This window comes from Leptonotus elevatus, chromosome 2, assembly GCF_054856555.1.
Source record: "Leptonotus elevatus isolate MCC_2025b chromosome 2, RoL_Lele_1.0, whole genome shotgun sequence".
Classification (NCBI taxonomy): domain Eukaryota; kingdom Metazoa; phylum Chordata; class Actinopteri; order Syngnathiformes; family Syngnathidae; genus Leptonotus; species Leptonotus elevatus.
In genome coordinates this window covers 36,701,865-36,721,762 of record NC_141240.1, presented here as the reverse complement: position 1 = coordinate 36,721,762, position 19,898 = coordinate 36,701,865, and the positions used below count along the sequence as shown (strand labels likewise).

At 38.0% G+C, this 19,898-nt stretch overlaps 1 protein-coding gene across 4 annotated transcripts in view; it reads right to left on the bottom strand.

The window, feature by feature from the left end:
• LOC147179836 (ERC protein 2-like) overlaps positions 1-18,592 on the bottom strand; it is a 158,483-nt gene extending 139,891 nt beyond the window's left edge. For 3 of the 4 annotated variants that reach the window (XM_086068277.1, XM_086068278.1, XM_086068280.1), the window contains exons 1-3: positions 18,458-18,592; positions 15,562-16,649; positions 11,318-12,040 (exon numbers count right to left, since the gene is read on the bottom strand). In XM_086068277.1, the coding sequence (XP_085924403.1) occupies positions 11,318-12,040; positions 15,562-16,377 (1,539 nt within the window). In that variant the 5' untranslated portion in view covers positions 16,378-16,649; positions 18,458-18,592. The remainder of the gene's footprint in view (positions 1-11,317; positions 12,041-15,561; positions 16,650-18,457) is intronic. The other variant, XM_086068281.1, reaches the window with a different exon arrangement.
• Between the last annotated feature and the right edge of the window lie 1,306 nt (positions 18,593-19,898).

The window sequence follows — 19,898 nt, the reverse complement described above, 5'->3', positions numbered from 1 at the left end:
TGATGGTACGATTTTTTAAATATTGTAATCCGTTCCTACACACTATGTTGAGCAAAAAAAAAAGAAAAAGGTCAGACAAATATGTGCAATAATAGGAATTGACATGTATAACGGAACGTATGGTGTTCCACAGGGTTAAATTCTGGGGCCTCTGCTGTTTTGACTGTTATGTTGCCCCTGGGTTTCATCTTAAGAAAATAGCAGTGGTTGTTTTAAAGTGCTCTATGAATAGAGTAGAGTTGAGTGATGGGTGTCAGCATCCTAACTGCATGATTTAAAATGCCAAGTTAAGCAATTCTAGTTCAGCACAACTAGCTATCTAGCAAAACTATCAATACATTTTAATGAATTAGGGGTCCGGTGAATGTGCATAGGAAACTGGTGGGCTTCAGTACTTCCAACAAGGTTAAGAACCACTGCTATAGTCTCTGTAAGATATTTTAGGTTACCTGTTGTATTTCTGCAAGGGAAAATGCACACTAAGGAAGAAAGGCAAGTCAAATACAGAGCCTCGTGTTCAGTACCAGCTGGGCCCTAAACTGACGCAGTATGAACTGTATGAAGGCACAACATTCCAACCTCAGAAGACTTAAGCTCAAGATGAAAACAGAAAGATCAAGAAATGAGCACTCATCACCGTACCTGCCAGATAACGTCAGGATCAAAACAGAAAGGAGGTGTGCTGTTCTGTAATCACATAGGGAAAATTCTCAGTGCACATTACTGACTAATTACAGATGGCAACACTGGACAGCGTTATTCAGCAACTTCGTCACTGTAGCCCGGGATGAACATCATACTGTATATGTTTGACAGCGTTTGCTTCACCTCCAATTCATTCATTCAAAATGTAAATGCACTTTATGCATGCCAAACGTGCATATGTGCAGTTTGTTCAAAGGCAGACATATCATGAGTACGCGTAAAAGGTTGCTAGTGTGGTTTTGGGGCCACATTTGTGTATGCGAGTTGAAATATTTCAGGGGTGTGGGGGGCTAAAAAGTTGTTGGCTGGGCGTGTGGTTGTGCACACCTCCGCATATGCGACGACTGCAACCTTTTCACAGCTTGAATGACTTCAAAGGTTTGAGCTGTGAGTGAAAGTTTCCATATGTGGCGTTTGAAACGGGGAGATAATAGATTGGGATTTTTATTTCGTTTTGACTTTTGTTTTTCAAGTCAGTTAGTTTTAATTAGTTTAATTAATTTTAGAGCAATTTTGTTAGTTTTTATTTTTCCGAAAATGCTTAGTTTTAGTTTTGTTTTTATTAGTTCTAGTATTAGTTTTTGTTGTGTGTTTTTTTTTTTTTTAAATATGGAGTTGTTTGTCAAGTGCAAGATTTAAAAAAGGTCACCAAGTATTGTGTAATAAAGTACAATAAACTACAAATCTCAAACGACTGTTTGACCTTCCATCTTCTGGACAGTCGTACAGTAATGCCAAAATAAATACATTTAAAATTAGCCCCAATAGCTCATGTATGATGTTAATCGCCAGTCATAAACAAAGGAATTTTTGCCAGTTAGTTTTAGTCATTTTTATAAATGTAAGATGTAGTTTGTTAGTTTTTTTCTTTTTAAGTGTACAGTTTGATTTGTATTTTCTTTGTTATCGACATTTTTTCTATTTTTGTTTTAGTTTTTTCTTGTGTGTGTGTTTTTTTTTTTTGTTAACTTAATCACTTTGGTGCACAACTCTATTTGGGCAAGTAATAAACTTGGCCATTAATATTAGGACTTTCATCACTACTACTGGAGCAGGGACAATAACGTTTTTTTTCTCCGTCTGCGTTTGCTCAAATTACAGCAGAGCTCATCAATAATTGCAGTTGTTGTCATAGGTGATGTCCAAACCTTGTCTGTGTGTTGCTGAATAAAAAAACAGCAGCACAACAAGTTTTCATTTCAGGACATTATATTTAGTTTACGCATAAATCGGAAGGATCACAGTGGCAATTTTTCACTTGAGGAAGTCCTACCTTCATATCAATGACAGTCTGCAAAGCTCTGGACTTAGCTGGGTCTGCCTGCTGGTTGCGCCGATGGAGCTCTTGAGGAGGAACCCGATAGAAATATGCTTGGCGGCTCATCATCTTTAGTGCTCCTGAATGCCTACAGTTCCACGCAATTAATATGACGCGTTTAAACGTCTGCCATGAAAGTAAATAACAATTTTGTTATTCAAGCAACTTCCTGGTTTGGTCCTTCTCCTAAGATATATTTTGTCTCAATTAGCAGGTGCTCTTACCTCTTTATGTCGACCAATCAATCAGTCTCAGCCCTTCCGCAGATTGGAGACATGTTCATATGATCTACTGTATGTAAGGCTACTCCACCTACAAATATTCTCACCCGTTCTTTTTCTGATACTTCACTCAGTCAGTTCTCAGTCTTTCCTCAACATGTCTGGCATGTTCACGCTGCAGCAACGCTGTCTGCCTGCGCATGTGCTCAGCGTCTTCCATTAATAATTAATCATAGCTTTTACTCATAACTACCGCTATACAAGCATATAGTAAGCTACTAAATTAAGGGGAAAGAGTTAGAACATTTAGGAGGTCTCACTCTAAATGATTTTCGATCATGAAAGCATACATTTGCCTCGAATTGTTATTTTCGAGGTGAAGGGCAAAGATAAATGTCTTAGGCTAGGCGTTTCAACTAACTAACTAACTAACTAACAGCTAACTGGCATCCAGTCAGTTAGCTAGACAGTAGCAACTTGGGTTTAATATTAACACATTAACATGCCAGAAGTGAGCTCCAATTCAAAAGGGACAGTGGCACTGTCTGACCACCTGTAACGTTCCCTATCTAAAAAAATAAAAATAAAAAATGTCAGCTAACACCTACCTAACAACATCAACAGTGCCCTGTGGTTAAATGCAGCAGAAATGAGGCCTGGAAATGTTGCCATATATCCTTATTTAAGTAAGTTAGGGTACTCACTCAAACTACTTCAGCACATAAGTGAGCAGAAATGTGAGGTATCGGGTGGATCAAACAATTTTTGAGGCAAAAGGTGGGCACTGTATTTTTCTTGATAAAATATGACATTTCTACAGAGTACTTTATGATACTATGATTTTAACGCTTCTCAAGCTTGTTAAAAATAAGGACATAAATAATCAAATTTTGGGAGTGTTTTACTTTAGAAGTGTTTCAGCCCCCCCGCCCCCCCCCCACCAAAAAAAAAATGGTCTAGACACGCTAATGAGTAGGACGCGACTGCACAGCTGCACGTAACAAGCTTTATCGTCTAAACACCTTTTCCAAAAACACGAAAAATAATCTATCACAGTTGCAAAGGGTAATCAATCCTCAGAAGACTAAACGCCGTCCTTGCAAACAATGAAAGGATGCGTTCAAAATTACATCTGGCAGATTTCTGACACAAAACATGAACCAATACTGCATTTCACCCCAATTACATCAAGCATCTGGGATTCGAAATCAACAAGATTCTGGCTCAGACATGAAAGTCCGCGAAAGATTGAGAATGTCAAACTGATGTTTAATCTAATTTGATATCAGAAAATAATCAAGGGGAATTCATACATGACTGATTGCTGAACTTTGAAGTTGTGACAGGTTGGGATCATGCACGTATCAGACCTTTCACACCAACTTTGTCAGCCTTATTATTAACATGATGTCATTCAAAGCCAAAACTCAAAATCTTTAGTTCTTGTTTAAACATACAGAAACATTCCTTGACAGTTGAAAAAAAAAGAATGAGTTGCGATCTGGTGAAGTGGTAAAGGGAAACCCCCTACATACAGTACTGTGGTAAACTGCTGGAAACTGGAATCTTGTGAAGTTCGTCCAATGAAATCAGAGGAGACGAGCCTGATCCTCTAGTCCTTATTCACTTGTGTATTAGCAGGGATTACTCCTCTAAGAGCATGTCTGTGTGCTGCCCACTGACCATGTGTGCACTATTGTGTCACTGTGTGTTCAACTCAACTGCGAGAATCACTGTGACCCTCAAACATTGTCCAAGTGAACTTATCACTGACTATTTTTACAGTCTCCCAGCGGTGCGTTTGAGTTATTCAAGAGGAGCATGTCATCAAACATCGTCAACTCTGCTCCACGCGTCAGAAAGGCTAACATATGGAATGAATAGGATCAAAAAGGTAACACAATAGCAATAAATGCTGGCATCCTGACAGACGGATACGGTCGAAAAGTTCAATTCTAGCCTGAAGGCAATGGTGTCATAGACACCACGCAGAACACGCAAGGAGCTACGTATGTATACAGATCCATCAGTCACATTCCCATCCCTTCTCCATCAGTGAGAGGAAAGGGGGAGAGAAAACGCTAAGACGTTTGGCTTGCCACAAATGTGTCTGGCGATCAGCTCAAAGGATTTAGATATTTTTCAAAAAGTCACCCAAAAAAATGACAAGGACTCAGTGAATAGCGAGTTGGTGTGTTTTTTAGGTTATCAAGGGTGTAATTTTGTCTCGATAAAACTTTTCTGCTTAAACATTCTGGGAGATCAACAGAGCATGGCGAGCATGCGGTTCCCCAGGCTGCGGTGGGCAAAGGGGAGTTCTGGGGCTTGATTTGTGATGGTAGATGGAAATGTCTTCAAAATGGGAATCTTGAGGGGCTTCTCATATTTAGCGGCTGCCAGGAAAGAGAACCAAATAGCCAGCGTCTACATTGAACGTGATTGGGCTGAGTGACATAAAAAAAAATAAATAAAAAAAAAACATTCTGGCAAAGAAAACAAAATATTGCTACTTAAAACGACATTTAGAGAACACTGCACAAGTATAAAAAGAAAGAAAGAAAGAAAGATACGTATTTTTTTAAATCTCTTATGGATCATGTCAACTGCACTTCTGCGTGAAATAAAATCGATCTCCGAGTGGAAATAGGAGTGTGTGCATGTGTGCAAAAACCTTTGCAACAGATCAAGGCTGCACAGAAACGAAGCAATGGCGTTCCTGTTATTATTGAGTCTACTGAGACCTGGTGGCTGGGGAGAGTGGATTACAATGTGTGCGTGTTTGTGTGCGTGTAGCTGTGTGTGTGTGTGTGTGTGTGTGTGTGTGCACACACAGAGAGCGAGAGAGATTGCAGTAAATCCTAATAGAACACTGCCCCTCGGTGGCTGTTGCTAGTACTGCAACAAATCTATCTTTGTTTATATCTTTGTACCATATTACATCAGTGGTATCCAGACAGCTTCCATTTTTAAGCAGCCCACGACATATACTAAAATGTATATGTGCTGCTAATAAATTGGTTTTATATAGCTTATATAATGCACATGTCAATATACATAATACATATACAAATGAACTATGTTCGCAACTCTGTGGTGAATAAAGTTGATTAATTTTTACAAGCAAATTATTTCCTCCACTTTCTGATTTGTGTCAAGATCCAAATGGTGAACAGATCACATGAATGGTTGCCAAGTAGCTTTTTTTGAAATGGTTATCTTAACGACAGATTATTAATCAAATTTGAGGTGAACCTGATGATGCGTTGTTTCCTTCAAATAAACTCATTGAGTGAAGTTCTGTCAGTGTGCGGGGGATTCTTTTTTCTGGTTGACAGATTATTAATGTTTTGGTTCTGAATGTAGAGATGGGATTCCGCTGTTCAGTGCAGGGGTTGATATTTTCGGGTGTGCTCCAGGGTCTCGACCACCCCAAAATCTTGTATATTCCTAAACAATTTTCCTTAAGGAAAGCTATTCCGGTAGAAGTTAAAATATAAAAAATAAAAGACTGTAATGTATAAACAATATGCAATCGATTGGGTGACTAATTATGGTGTGCTTGATAAATAAAAGTTTTTAAAAAAAAAAAGTGGCCCTTGCATCCCTCAGAGGATAAAGTTTGGACACCCCTGTTCTACATCATCTCTATTATATTTTCATCAGCGGAGTCGAAATACCAAATGATGTTGAGGTCAAACAGTCCATATGTAGATTTTCAGTTTCACAAACAAAAAAAAATACAAGTTATGTTTGGGTTTGTGCATTTGAGAACGTCTGACAGCTGCCAAATGTGAAGACAAAATGGGAGCCAAAGAGCGCCATTACACACAGCATCCCCTGAGAGCAGGCATCAGCAGGTGAATGATGGCCTGCACTCTTTATCCACACAAGCCCCTCATGAGCATACCATCCAGACATAAACACAGACTGATGGTTCGAGGGACTTGACATCTGGTGAAGATCTCCAAGACCTGAATGCTCTCAAGTCTCTGTAATGGAATTACAATGCAGATTAGCATTTTCTGTGCATCTTTTACCAGCAAATTACTTTTAAATTCCCCCTAAAACTACCAGCCACCTAAAACGATGTGTGGGCAAATTAGAAAGTGAAGAAAAAAAGTGAGGTCAATGCAAATTAACAAAAAAAAATAAAAAATCGAGTTGCATTCCAACAATAGCAACAAGAAAGCATCACCCGTAGAAACGAAAGCCTACACATGTTAAGCATTTCGTATCTTAGCTGAAGCTAGATGAGCAGGGTCATTTCAGAAGAGCATAATGGGCACGGTAATGGAAGGCAGTTGTGCTGACTTCCTCTGGAGCTAATCAAAATATTTGGGAGCAGCGCAGCACTACCGTAACGGCCTTCAAAGTCCAAGTGTGAGGCCAAATTACCACTCTGACAAGTCAACATCGGCAAGAGGCCTTGACAGGAAAAGGGTTACCTCACAGTTAAACGCGTGCAAAGGAATCTTTTGATTAATTAGCGGTTAACCCAGACATTTGACATTGGGAATATTTCACCAACCACAAACTGATCAAAGTGCTAACAAGCTGACAGAATTTGCACCCTTTTTTTATTTAGATTACACTGTGCTTGAAAGTAGTTTGGGTGAATTAAGTGCAGAAATTAATTTATGAAATAACTCGTGACACCAATCATTTCCTCCATCTTGTAGTTTGAGATAACACTATCTAATTTCTTGCAGAATGCATATTGTTGCTTTAATTATAGGCGTAAAGTTTTTTAGAGAAGAACCCACGACCATTTCATTACTCGGGGCTCTATTTTCATGTCTGGATCAAATCGAGTGCAAAGTGCATTCTAACTGTTTTCTTTCTTTCACAGCCGACTTACTTCCTAACCATTGAAAGTGGCTCCCCTCATTCCCTTTAAATTGTTTATATTTCGGAAAGAAAAATTGACTCGCTGCAGTCCATGCAGAAGATCAAATGTTTACAAGAAATTGCAAGGGATATATATATATATATATATATATATATATATATATATATATATATATATATACATATATATATATATATATATACACATATATATATATATATATATATATATATATATATATATATATATATATATATATATATATATATACACATATATATATATATATATATATATATATATATATATACATATATATATATATATATATATATATATATATATATATATATACACATATATATATATATATATATATATATATATATATATACACATATATATATATATATATATATATATATATATATATACACATATATATATATATATATATATATATATATATATATATATATATATATATATATATATATACACATATATATATATATATATATATATATATATATACATATATACTTTTTTTTCCTTTTTTTTTTTTAAATATATATATATATATATTTATAGATATATATTTATATATATATAAATATATATCTATAAATATATATATATATATATAAATATATATATTTAAATATATATATATATATAAATATATAAAATATACATATATATATATAAATAAATATATAAAATATATATTAAAAAAATATATACATAAATATATTTAAAATATATATATATATTATTTTTATTGTATTTTTTTATTTAGGGGGGGGGGGGTCATATTGGCCAGCCCTACAACAATCCTTTCAATCTGTACATGATTCCCTCCACTCAGCAGCGTGAAAAAAAGAAAAGGAATCATGTCGGAAAGAGCCAGCCCTAAAACTCGGATTGAATCGGATGTAAAAAAGAAATCTTGATCGGGATATCGCTACTCTCACGTCCTTACAGCACATGTGCCACAACTTAGACCTGCTTGCACGTGGTCTAAAATCTAGTCTATTTTTTATTGCCAAATTGCCAGGCGCACTGGGGGCATTTAAAAGAAAACAACCTCAGACTAGCGTGGCGCGGCACGGATCTGCCCGCCAAATTTGCCAAACACGCTAAAATCAAAGAAAATCAAGACGTGTCCGTTTTTAAGCCCGTGCGCTCTCTACGCAAATAGAGCCTACATCAATCAATGGTCCAAGTCCAACTAACACATACAACTATACACATACAGTAACTACACGATGTCACACTAAAAAATGAACTAGGCAAGCAAACCATTTGTTGTATAAAACACACACAAACCACCACATCCTATGAAAATGACAATGCTGCACCTCAAAGCACACACACGACAACCTTCCAAGCAGTTAAAAATAGAATACGATCCCGTGTGCATGTGCTCGCGTGCACGTGTGAACAAGTACTCACCTATTACACACACATGCACGGGAAACACTGCATTCAAAGGCATCGCAATTGCCAGGCCAGCAAGGACGGATATTCCATGCCCGAGTCCAGAAGGGGCGTGGCCTTGGTAGAAACGCTAAGCCGTCTGTGTCCAGATGTGCGGCCATGTTCACAATCAGTGACACACACAATCGCTTGCTGCAGCAGATATAGCGGGAGACGCAGACACAAGGGCAAAAACTAAATCAACGTGGACCAAACAAAAGTGGGAGTATGCGCGCGCACACACACACACACACACACACACACACACAGGTAGGGAAATTAAGAGCTAAGAAGATTTTGGAGTTAAAAATAACCAAAGGAGGAGGCAGAAGGCTAAAGCAGCGTGCTGCCAATCCACCTGGTCTGCTCGGATAATAACGTAAAGACCCCGTGCAACACCACATTTACATTTCTCAATCAATGGATGCAGCTCTTTAAACAGGGCAAGACGTGACTCGCATGAAACCAAATAGTTACAACTACCACATGAGCATATGCAGCTCCAAGAACATATTGTTACACGCACACACATACAGTACATACCACCAGTCTGAGCACAGATTTGTTCATCTGGCCCTGGTGGTGGGATTTCTGTGCCCATTAAATGAGATTATAAAAGTGCACTCAACACAAGTATGAGTACGACTATAGACGTCAAAAATGCATGTGAACTATTTCTATTAGTTAAAAAAAAAAAAAAATTTTTTTACGAAAACCTAGAATTTTTTGTTGTACATTTATAACAGATATAAAATTATCATGCGATTAATTACGATTAAACAACCCTTATTTAAAAAAAAAAGTATTAGGCCCGTCAGGCGATTAAAATATTTAATTGTAATTATCACATGACTTCACTAGTTAACTAACAATTAATCACAAATGTTATATCTGTTCTAAATTTACAATAATTATTTTTTTCTAGGTTTTCATACTCTTGTTAGCAAAAGTGGAAAAAAAATGTTAAACTAATAGAAATAGTTTAAATGAATTTTTTACATCTATAGTCTGTGGCAGTGAATGAGTTAAAGTGGAAGTCAACCTTAAACATTTCTTGACAATAATATGTTATATGTGACCTCACTAGTCTAAACATGACATTCTGATTAATATTATATTTGTGGAATATGAGTTATGAAGCCAAATCCAGCCATTTTTATCCATCTCTGGGGGCGGCCATTTTGCCACTTGCTGTCGACTGACGATGACATCACAGTTGCTCAGGGCTCAGTCAACGACCAATCACAGCTCACCTGTTTTCTGAAGCTGAGCTGTGATTGGTTGTTACCTGAGATGTGAGCAACATTGATGTCATCTTTAGTGGACAGCAAGCGGCAAAATGGCCGCCCCCTGAGATGGATAATAATGAATATTTGACATATTATTGTCAAGAATTTTATGGAGGGTTGACTTCCTCTTTAAGCATGCATGTCATACAGGTAGTTCCACCAAGGCAGGGCTGGGCAATAAATCAAATTAATTCGATTGATCGTCATTTTGAAAATCTAGTCATTGAAAATTTGCTAAATCGTGAAATCAAATTTTGTCTTCTGGATTATTAAAATATGCTGTTCTTATGTTCTGTTACATCCAGATGTTGGTGTGAGTTGTAATTTTCCCAAAAAAGGCAGAATGCTGGATGGGTGATTTACAAGACATATTTACAACTACTTAATTGTGGCAATTAAGAACAAACTGTGAATGTTAAATTGATGTTAAAACTAGAATCAGTATACATAATTGTTGTCTAAACATTTTGCAGTTATTATTTTTGAATAACACCTTTAAATAAACGTCTGTTCGGTTTATTAGATAAAAATCGTAATGTCCTGAATGACTAGAAAAAAAAATATTTTTTATTTTTTTGCCCATATATACTATAGTGATGATTTAGGAGAACGATAGTAGTAGCTAGACTTTTGACCCGATCAGGATTTTTGGAGCCAAGCATCAATCAGCGAGAATTTAAGAAATATATATCCCCGCTCAAAGGTCAAAGTGATTTATCTTGGCCTCATTTTTTACTTGCGTAAATCACAAAACCTGGCATTTAAGCAGGGGTGTGTAGACTTTTTCAACTCTATAGCTCAAATTACATGGTCTTGTTGGTTTGAATTATGATGCTATAGAGGCAATCATATGGCGATAGATAATGTTCCTGGGTTAAAGCCATTCTCTAATAACTCTTGCTCCCAAAAACATATAAATACGTTATTTTTTAAATGTTTTAAGGGGCCCAAAGATGTGTTTATACATTTTTTATGTGTGTGTTTTTTTAATGCTAGAGCATATAGAAGGCTTTGATGCAGCCTCTCAACTGCAAAGAATGGTTGAAGAAATTGTAGTTACAACACAAACAGCCAGCAGGTGGCAGCAGAGCAAAATATGTCAACCAGGGCCAAGTTGAAAAAAAACTCAATTACTCACAATTCTGAATAGATTTGTGAATAATGATGAAACTTAGCTATATTCTAATGCTAATTTGTGCAAAACAGAAACAGATAGAAGTTTTTTTTCCTGATGAAAGAATCTTTCTTTTGGTAGGTCCCATATTTTTATAGCAATAGAACACAATATTCTGTGGGCCTCGCAAAATTGGTCAAAATCCAGGAAAACAGCTGGGAGTGAAGGGGATTGCTTCAGTGAAAATATCTGGGAGTGAATGAGTTCAACCGGATTCTTTGGCAAGTCCTAATTTACACAACTTTTCACACAAATTTAAAACATGCACCAAGCAAAGCTCACCTCTCTTACGTGCATGTTTTCCAGTTGAGCTTCAGCCTCCTGTGCAGCCACAGCCAAGATGCCCGTTCTCTGCCTGCGGCCCCACTGCCCGTGAATTTGACCTTGACCCTGAAGCATCTCCAGGAGCCTCTGGATGCTCTCGTCTCTGGCGCCCAGTGTCTGCTTTTGAGAGTCGATTCTCACCTCCATCTCTTCCATTGTTTTCCTCAGCAGGAACAGCTCCTTGGCCTGACGCTCGTGCTCCGACTGCAGGTGGACGAAATTCTCATGCGACGGGTCCGGAGGTGGCGACGGGTACCCCTCGCAACCCGGCACCTGGCAAGGGCTGCAACGCCGGACCAAACTGGGGCTGGGGGCCGCTGCTTGAGTTGGGCTGTGCTTTGGCCCGGGATGAAGGGTGCCGGCCGGGCTGACTCTCTGCGCGGCTATGGGACTGGTAGAGCCATAGCCTGAGCTGTGAATGATGACGTCCACTTCCTGCTGCCTTGGATTGTACGTGTTGGATGGACTCGCTCTCGGGCTGTTCTTTGGTGCAGGACTGTGGAGGTTGCTGGGACTTTCTCGGGGAGTGTGGCCAGGACTGAGGCCTCCTCTGTGGTCCTGCTCCATGCGGAGGTCACGGCAGGAAGCGGAGGTGCCTTGCTGATGGGGTTGCTGCAGGCGGCTGTTCATCTCCCTGTGGGCCCTCAGCTCCTCCTGGAGCTCCTGAACTGTCAGAGGAAGCTGGTTGGAAAAAGTGGAGAAGGTAAACAAAACGGACATTCTTCATTCAGTCATTCTTGTGTTATGTTCAAGTGTTTGACACATGCAGGGAGTTAAAAGCCACTCGTCCTCAAGGGGGCGGCATTTAACTACACACTGGTCAACACACATTTAGGTGGCAAGCAAGTTTTTAGGGCATTTTGATGTCACTGAATCAGAATTTTGTATTCTTTTTTCCTCCCGAATGAGGTCTAATTTCTTACAAACCGTTTACAATAAGCTAGTGTTAATTTTATCAGACATTCTTAAATTTAGTCTCAGGCTTAGTACAGTTGCAATCATGCTTGTTAGATTTTATTATTATTAATCAACTGTTTTTATTTAGTCAACTTTTAGTCGACTATAAATCTAGCATTTTAGTCTTTATTTTAGTCCAAGAAAATGTAATTTTATTCGTCTAGTTTTAGTCAACAAAAACAATTTAGTCTAGTCTTAGTCAGGGCAATCCTTATATATATTTTTTTTTTCCTCAGCAGATAATGTTGAATATTTACGATCTAAAACTATTCCACATACATTTTTCTCTCATCTTTTCAATGAAAAACAACTTCACACACAATTACAGTAGCTACTATGGCTCCATGCCACGAGCTAGTAAGTTAGCCAGCATTACATTTCGTACACTGTCAGGGCACATTAATCAATCTCAAAAACTAGAGGAAAATACCCAGAAACCATCAAAAGGATACCTGATACCTGGTAAAAAGTTGATATTTTGTCCAGAATTTATTTAATAACTTCATTATTTTTCACGACAATTAATAGCTTTAAAAACAAATGTTGCCACTGAGCCATGATTGGTCATTACCTGTTTTCTCAGTCGTCAGAAAGTGGCCAAATTTGTATTTAAAGGTATTAATTGTACATGAAATATAATAAACTTAATATCTTTTACCTCTGAAAATGGCTCAATGAGTCGAATATCCCTTTAACATATCTTTGGCACCCCAAAAAAATAAAAAGGAAAGTAAATGTAAGGTGCAAGATTAATACTTGTATTGGGAAATAAAACTTATTTACAGCTATAAAATAATAATAATAATAATAATAATAATAATAATAATAAATTAAAAAGGACCACGCGTGTTCTAAAAGTAGCTAAAAGTGATGGAGTATTGTTATTTCCTAGGAATGCTGTAGAAGTTATCATTAAAAATGTAAACACTAAAAAAAATTAATTTATAGAAATAAAGTGTTGCATACTGACAGCCATCCATTTCTTTCTTGTAAATAATTATTGATAACTACCATGAGAAATCATGCACATGCTCAATGTCAATTCTCATAGATGCATCGCATTCATCATTAATATATAATTCAAAGAAATGTGATCAAATATCAGAAGCGCGTTTCAACACGGTCGCCCTTCGCATTCATCAGTAGCCAAGAAGTCGCTGACGGTGTCAAAAAGGTTGATGACCCCTGTTGACAGATTTATGAAAAACCGTATGATATTCCTACAAACACTCATTTTTCTGCTTTCGTATCCAAAAGGTCGGTCGGGGGCACCGAGGACACAGTTGAGTTGAAGGGAGGCGTGGGTGACATCCCTTCCTCCCTCCCTCCCCAAGATGCTAGAACTGAATACTAAGTCAGAGCGTGTGGACAATCCTACAAACACACACACACACACACACGCACACACTCAATATGTACACACATATACAAGCAGATGGTTAGGTGGGAGTGCGTTTGGCACTGCTGAGGGAGAAAGTGACATTCCTTATGCAAATCAAACCGCTCTGATGTTGACAACTTTGCAAGGTAACTCAAAGGATAAAATATACGCAACGTGAATCATCCACACTGGAATAATGACTATGGGGTTATAGTTTATTAGTATTTTCTTTTTCTCTGTAGTATACAGTATGAAATGTACCAAAAATATGGAAAGTTTAAACATTTGAGGAAAACTATATAAAATGTATTTATTTACTAAAATGTCGATATACGACAAAATGTTGGTGTTGAGGCGCGATTTTGAATCTTCATTTCAGACTTTTGTGGTACTCCAGAAAAGTGTTTAAAAAAATTCAGGACTAGAGTCTTAATTGGCAGATTTCTTTTCATTAATTTTTTTATGGAAAACACACAAGAATTATAGAAAAAAAATGATTACTAGCGGCATTCCATTATAAAATATTCTTAATTTCTCATAAAATAGTCAGAGGGACAACCAGGAGAGAATTGTAAAGTTATATAAATATTAAAGAACAAATTAGTGTAACACAGTTTTGAATTATATATATTTTTTCAATTTAATCAGCCAATTTATCGGTCATTTGATTGATTGATTTATTTCTAAGTGATGAAGATGGTTAAGTAAATTTATCAGAGTGAAAATATTATTCAGGAAATGTAGTAGAGAAAAAAAAGTGAAATTTACTAGAAATATAAAAGTAAAGTTATACTAGTTTTGGGTTTTTCATTATTATTTTTTATTTTGTTGTGACTTGTATAATTCTGTTAGTTTTGATTAGTTTTTAAAGCAGGTGAATTTGTTTTTAATATTTTTTTAATGCTTCATTTTAGTTCAGTTTTTATTAGTTGTAGTATTAGTTTTTTTTAAATACTGTAAACAGAGAATTTGTTAAATGCAAGACTAAAAAAAAGAATAATAATAATTTAAAACAAGAACCCATTATTCAGGAAATGTAGTAGAGAAAAAAAAAAGGAAATTTACCAGAAATATAAAAGTAAAGTTATACTAGTTTGGGGTTTTTCATTATCATTATTTTTATTTTGTTGTGACTTGTATAATTCTGTTTGTTTTGGTTAGTTTTTAAAGCAGGTTAATTCGTTTTTAATATTTTTTTAATGCTTCATTTTAGTTCAGTTTTTATTAGTTGTAGTATTAGTTATTTTTTAAATACTGTAAACAGAGAATTTGTTGAATGCAAGATTTAAAATATATATATATTTTTTTTTAAAAGAACCCAGAAAGCAATTATAATTAGTTTTAGTTAATTTTATAAATGTAAGATGAAGTTTGTTTTTGTTTCATTAGATCACTTTTGTTTTTATTTTTGCTTCATTCATCATTTTTCAATTTCAGTTATTTCGTTTTTGTTAACTGTAACACCCTTGTATGTGAAAATTCCACTCATGTTTAAGTTTTTTTTTTTGTTTGTTTTTTTGTTTTGTTTTTTGCCTTGAGGAATAGTTGCTAAGCTGTGTACGAGTCTGGCAAACACTAAGAAGTCACGTTCCCATGGAAACTCGATGCTCGGAGCCTTGAAAGCATCTTACCAAGGGGACTGGAAAGTATCTGTTCTTTGAAACCTTAACAGCGGGTACACAGAAGTTTTGAGAAGAGGTGTGATGTCTACGGGACACATGAATACAAAATAAGACGGATTTACTTGCGTGACCGTGACTCACTGTCGACTCGTTTGGTGCAGTAACATTTCCGTGGATCATTCAGCATTATTTACAGTCAATGATTATATCCCAAAAAACATGAAAAAAAAATTAAGACTTACCTGAATGTTATCTTGATCTGCTCTGTAATAGTCCTTCGATGTAGAGGTCCTCGGTCCATCCTCCCGCCTGACGCTTTTGTCTCTCTTGACGTCCGGACTCCAGAAGTTGACATTGTTGATACTGTGGCCCATCCTTCCATTCTTGCTTCCATCCAATTCTCTTCTCAGGCTGTCATTTTCCCTCCGAAGCTCTCTCAGCTGAGCCTGGAGATCAGACGCGGGAGGTTCTTGGTGACCAGTGGAATCCAGCGCCTGTGGACGTCTTCCGGACTGAAAGCTTTGGTCTTTGCCGTAGTGGTTGGACATGTGACTGGGGTCAGTGGAGTTGACATTCGGGCTGCTGCCCACGCCAGCACCGCGACCGCTGTAGGACAAGCGGCTGGAGTTCCTTCCGAGTGTCATGGTGCCTTTCGGGTAACTTCCAGGAGGTTCCAAAGAATCCCGCTCACAGGAGTACGTGCCCGAGGTGCCGTATGCCGCATTTAAAGACTGGATGTTTTCCATTGACAGAGTTTTACCGCCCGGGGCTGTTGCCGAACCACACGTCTCCTTTGTATGTGCTGCTACGCCAGGTTTCTTCAGCCTCGACGTTGATCCTTGACTTCCTGGTGTTTTTGAAACGGGTGTGGACACTGAGCCGGGCTCGAGTCCGGAGCGGCAGCCTGGTGTTGAACTGGTCTTGGCTTGTTTACCTTTGGCTTGTTTTGCAGACCTTGAAAAGTGTGAATGAGATGCGGTGCCATCTGCGTGCCCGCTGCTCTTTGACGCAGCGGGCAGCTTGCTCTGCGTCGGCTTGGCTCGAATATTAAGAGGCATTTTTTATATGGCTAAGTTTGGCATGTTTATGATACACTTAAGGTCAATGGTTTTGTATCCCTTTATGGATTCAGTGTTGGATTATGGGGCCAACTCTTGGCCTCTCGGTTTTCACCTGCCCATCGTGGATTCGATGAGGGCTTGAGGAAGAGACTTAAAGTGTTTTGTCCTAATAACAGAAAGAGGTTGCCATGGGCAACAGGCAACAGGGCTCCCAAGTACAGCAACCCAACATGACTTGGTTTCAGGTGCAGGACCGGACATCATGGATCCTTGATAATGAAAAAAAAAGAAAAAAGAAGAGAAATCGGTCAAAAGAAAAGATCAATGCTGAATCTTAATTACAGTTGGGCTTATGGTATGTAAACTTATGAGCACAACTGTAAATGTACGAAAGTTAAATGTTGCTTAATTGCACACAATTGTTAAAAATTCACATGCACATCTGCAGTATTTTAGAATTTATGGACACGAAGCCTTTTTCTCACTATGCAGTTGTGCGGTAATAGAGAATTACATTTATTTTAATATTATTTGTGGCCGAGTGTTAAATTATTTATTTGTATTCAATCTAATTGAGGTGGAGCTCACAAATTGGAATTTGAGATTATGCTCTATGATCTATTTTTGCAATTTTACAAGAGTGCACAAAAATAAACAGAATAGAACAAACTGATCGACTCGATTTACTTTGTCACCGATTATAAATAAACCAGCAACAAATAACAGAAATACTTGATGGATTCTCAGAATTCGATTTTGGAACATTCTACTGGACGCCATCTACAAACGCAACTGACGACCTGAGACCAAATTCATCAGATCAGACGTTAAATTGTGTCAGCTTCAACCGCATGAAACTTGTCATAGATTGTCGTTAGGGAAGGTTCTCCAGGTTAAAAATTTGCTGGCACTCTTAATGCACCACGAATGCTCATGTTCAGCACATGCAGTGAAATTTCTCATTTAGTTCGGACGATGTGGCGTTAGTCTGCACCCGACTCCAAATTCAAATTTGTGGCTCGGTGTACAAGATTATTGGATCACAAGGGAGGTGAAAAGCAAGACAAAGTACTTATTATTATTTTCCTATTTATCATTTATCCTCACTAGGGTTGCAGGTGAGTTTGCCTAATCCCAGATGATAGGGGCGGGAGGCGGAGTCCACCCTTGAACAGGCGGCAGGGCAAATACAGACAAAGAAGCATACAATACACATACAGGACAAATTATATTCTTCAAATCACGTAAGAAACATGTTTCGGAAAGTGGGTGCAAACAGGAATATCCATGCAGAGAAAACCCACACGAGCACGGGAAGCCAATGTCAGAACTGTGACACACACACACCAAGAATCAAAAAACACATCTATCTGATGGGTCAGTTATTGGAATGGCCTGTAAATCATAGTCAAATCCAAACTTAATCCCTCCTCTAATCCAAGGGGATTGGACGGACGCTGGTGGTCACTGCACAACATCCAACTGAGTGATTGGTTAAATCTGCTTGTCACTCATAACACAGCTGTCAATCTGTCATCCGTCATTGTTGCACACAATGAATTGAACTGTCGTGGGGAACCATCCAAAATGTTGCTACATTGCAATAATGTGCCCAGTGACTAGTTTAGAACTGGCATGGGCAACTGACAGCCACACTAACAAGTTGCACAATGAACCAGTTGAGCAACTAAGCAAAACAAATAAGGTAGCAACTGGAAGTATCTCACTTGCCTTTGTTTCCCCAATTTGTCGTGATGGCCAGCTGTTGCCTGGAACAAAACGCCGAGTGACGTCACTAGTGAACGTCCGGACACCTTAGCGAAACATTTAAACTCACCATCCACTATTTTAATGGCATGCAAGTGCAAAACGGCAAAACTCTACTACAACTGCATGAGGGGATTAGTTTCTTGCTCATATGCGCACGGCTGCATGCTACACGAGTCCGATGCCTTACATAATAATTAATCTCAAACACAGAGTTGTTGTCATGCATGCGTTTGACTCATGTTGGCAGCGGCAGCAGAACACGGAACACCCGCACCTGACGCGGACGCGGACGTGGACGCGGACGCACCTCTCTTCCATCAACCGGTGGCCGGTTCCTTGCTCCAGCCTGCACCTGTCCGGAGCAGACGACTCCATGGCGGTCACGGTGTCATCCGTTCAGCTTTGTGTCTTGCTGCCTCGTGCGCGCGTGACCTCTGCTGCCATCATTCGTAGTGTCCGCGTGGGCGCGCGCTCCCAACTGTTGGCGCGTGCGCGGCAGGACTGCTGCACGAGCCCTATACGGCTGTAACTATGATTGGACCGTTTCATCATCATCATCATCACACCTCGTGTAATGATGACATCTACATGGACGTCAACTGGTCATAAAACTTTTATTTATTTTTTTAATAAAAACTGTCTTTCTGCCATAGAGCTCATGACCCGCATTTTTACATCTCAGCTTTTTTTATTTTTGCAAACCTTTCTTCTTGTGCCTGTGTCAAAGCACCCTCTGACCTCATCATTCAGCTGTTTTACTCTTTGACTGTTTCAAGATTCCCCCATGATTCATGACCCTTCGAAGACCAACAACATGTGCTGCGAGAACTTGTGCAAATGTGGTGGGGAGTTTTTGAGATGGTTTCAATGTCCCTCTTGTAAATTTTGTAATTTTAACATAAAAAATAAATTTATGGCATCTACCAGGGGTGTGCCCAAAAAAGCAATTCTTATAAGAATCGAGATTCTCATTTAGTACAATTCAGAATCGATTTTATTTAAATTATTTTTCACTGTCTTGCCTTTGTCTGTGTGTGCGCCTTTATTTGGAGCGCTGTTCATGTTGTACCCGGTTTGGCCACTGAGGGGCAGTGTAGTTCCACTCGGTCTAATACACTGTTAAGTTGTAACCACATTAGAGAGTAGAAGGAAAAAGTCACGATCAAGTTATTCCAATAAAAGTTTTTTTTTCCAGCGTGGTGCCGTTCTTTTGAGTGATAAAAGTGCCGCTAGTAGCGCGCTAATTAGCATTAGCGAGTCAGACTGGAGTACATCATTACAATTCCTTGCACATCTATAGATTGAAGCAAAAATCATTGTCAATCAAATCATTTTGAATCAAAAATCATTCAGAATCGAAAATTGATTCTCAATCGAATCGCAGACCCAAAAATCAGATCGAAACGTGAGACATTCAAAGATTCCCACCATTAGCATTTACACTTCCAAAGTTTCAAGATTTGCCACCATTTTTGTTGATTTAACAGTTAAATTCAAACATAATAAATAAAACTAAATATATTTCCCAGGAAAAATGTATGCAACTACAAAAACATGTTCAGTCAAATTTTATCTATACCTGTAGGCATTTATAAAATCAAACAAACACCTTAAATAAGCAACCCGAATAATTCACATTAACTTGGTGATAACTCAAAGCTTATGACCACTGGCGAGGCATAGAATATAAAAGGACTAATTATTTGACTTTAAACAAATTATGAATAAAACTGAAATTTTACTCCACT